The sequence below is a fragment of the Penaeus japonicus genome, unplaced genomic scaffold (genome assembly GCF_977035675.1).
Source record: "Penaeus japonicus unplaced genomic scaffold, GWHDUDI00000001_assembly GWHDUDI00000017, whole genome shotgun sequence".
NCBI classification, from domain to species: Eukaryota; Metazoa; Arthropoda; class Malacostraca; order Decapoda; family Penaeidae; genus Penaeus; species Penaeus japonicus.
The window spans coordinates 24,324,443-24,326,942 of NW_028234419.1; the positions used below are offsets into that span (position 1 = coordinate 24,324,443).

A 2,500-nucleotide genomic window follows, 5' to 3' on the forward strand; every position below is an offset into this window, starting at 1 on the left:
GTTCAGGAGATGCCGAAGCTCTTGCCAAGGAGGTTGAGAAGGTGATGGGTGGCATGCCTGATATCACCATTGAGTGTAGTGGTGCTGAGCCAAGCATTCGTCTTGGTATTTTTGTGAGTACCAAGTCCAGACAAGAGGGAGAGGGCGAATGTTTTTTCTTATTAGTTGTGAAAGGTTATGAGTAAGGATATATGATTTAAGGGATATAATTCTATATTCTGAGGGTGTAAGCCTTCTCTTTCTTATTTGTCTTTTTTTTTTTTTAATTATTGTTCATACTAGTTTTTATGAATTAGCCAAGTGATTGTGGAAGTGCCCATGTAATCAAGGGATGTTTAAATGCAAAATCATTCTCATTCTCCCTTCTCAGGCTACAAAGTCCGGTGGCGTGATGGTCCTCGTTGGGTTGGGTCCTCCAGAGATTAAGATCCCAATCGTTAATGCTGCTGTGCGAGAGGTTGACATCAGAGGCATCTTCCGCTATGCTAATTGGTGTGTGTTTTAACATTTTAAAGATTCTGCATTAATCTTCTATGTGTTTGATTTATTGAGGAGCTTTTAGTTAGGACATGTATTGGCTTATCTTTTTCTTTTTGTTCTTTTTTACATCTAACTTTAAGAACAAAAAGAAAGAAGTGAATTTATGTTCTCTTTATTTTGAATTGAGTGGTAAATGAATAGAAGAAAAATTTATGGCTAATACATAATTTTAACTGAGGGCTATATCACCTCCTGTATTGCAGTGATTTGATTCTTGTCTGGTCAGTCTGAATTATCTCTCAGATTGCTGTCAAAACTAAATGGAACACATCTCTTTATAATTATGATAATAAAAATGAAAAGAAAAGAAAATAGTAAAAGAATATAGATATAGCTATATAGTTATATAGTAACAATTTAAGTAATGCTTACTTCCAGCTACCCTCTGGCACTGGACATGATAGCATCAGGCAAGATCAACGTGAAGCCCCTCATCACTCACCGCTTCAAGCTGGAGGAAACCGTCAAGGCCTTCGAGACTGCTCGCACGGGGGCGGGAGGAGCGATCAAGGTCATGATCTCTTGCGAATGAGAAGCTTGATCATTGGAAGATTCTCAAGGAGATATAAGCAGAGAAAGAGAGAACTGTGTAGACTTTTTTTTTTTTTTTTACAATCTGCTGAACTCTTCTCCCATTTGAAGAGGAGTCTTATTTACCTCTGTCTGTCTTACTCAGTTCCTCCTCCATTTGGCATTGGTGCAGCTCTTGTTATCTTGCAAGTTGTTTACAATAATAAAGTTGAAAAAAATCTTCATATTATTTTTCTTTTCCACGTGCAAAATCTGGATATATTTGGAAGAATAATTCCAGAGTGTATCATCAAATAATAAAAAAAACAATGAGAATTTTACAGAACTGAACCAACATACTATGCTATACATTCCATACAAAAGTAAGGGAAAAGAAGAAAATCAAATAATAAGTATATATGAAATCACACCAGAATGAATTAATAATGTAGTGCTGAAGGGTTACCTTAGGTAAAATTATAAAAACTGAGGATGGATGGGATTGCATTTTGAGAATTATTGGAAGATCCTTTAATTAATTTTTTTGGCTAATAACTTCATATTCTTTTTCTGTAGACCCTGCCAAGCAAATGTATTTTACTTTGACCTCCAGGTTAAAAAAATATCCTCTTGAACAAACAGCAAAATCAGTAGGAAGTTTAGAGTAGCTCAGTCTGTCTAATAGGGATCCAAAATAGGGTGCCTCTCTCTAGTGGACTCGTTGGGAAGTAGAACACATGGGAGAGCAATGATTTCAACGGTAGATAACAAATAGCACAATAACATATACATCAGCCAGTGAAATAAAGCCATGCAACACCTGCAGGCTAAAAATTATCCTCTCCAATACAGCAAGATCTGTAGGAAGCTTAGGGTGCTGGAGTCATTGTTTTGCTCATGGTAGAGAAGTATCAACAGTAAATAACAGAATTAGCATGGTGGCAGCTTTTATATCGAAACTAACACATCTATGTCTCTCAGGGTCATGTCACCTGTATAATAAGGTCGACACAATTACATAACGGTTATTTCAGATTCCCAAGATCATATGTCACGATTTTTTTGGGTGCTAACAAAATGTTGAATATCTAAAGCTATTGGGTGTCACATTAGATCATCAGTTCACTTTTGAGAAACATCTTAAGAACATCTCATCATCTATTACACAAAAATTCGGCATACTTCGCAAATGTTATAACACTTACGCCTGTTATACCATCGCATACAAATAACAGTTGGATACAAATGGCGAATGAAAATGGCCAATATCATAATCCCTATATGATAATTATGAATGAAAATATAGACGAAAAATTTAAGAGGTGTGTGAAATGGAGTAAAGGTGAACGACATAGCGCAGAGTGCGATATATGTGGCTCAGATTATTATTGTCTTTTACTACCTCAAACTACAGCTGTATATATTAAAAAAAGAATCAAAGAGTAATAAA

The 2,500-nt window shown here is 35.7% G+C and overlaps 1 protein-coding gene across 1 annotated transcript in view; it reads left to right on the plus strand.

Annotated features, from left to right (window-relative positions):
- The window catches only part of LOC122267367 (sorbitol dehydrogenase), a 5,863-nt gene extending 4,570 nt beyond the window's left edge, over positions 1 to 1,293 (plus strand). The window contains exons 6-8 of the mRNA XM_043037417.2: positions 1 to 113; positions 371 to 492; positions 919 to 1,293. The exon at positions 1 to 113 is cut by the window's left edge and continues 63 nt beyond it. Coding sequence (XP_042893351.1) covers positions 1 to 113; positions 371 to 492; positions 919 to 1,072 — 389 coding nt within the window. The 3' untranslated portion in view covers positions 1,073 to 1,293. The remainder of the gene's footprint in view (positions 114 to 370; positions 493 to 918) is intronic.
- The last annotated feature ends 1,207 nt before the right edge of the window (positions 1,294 to 2,500 follow it).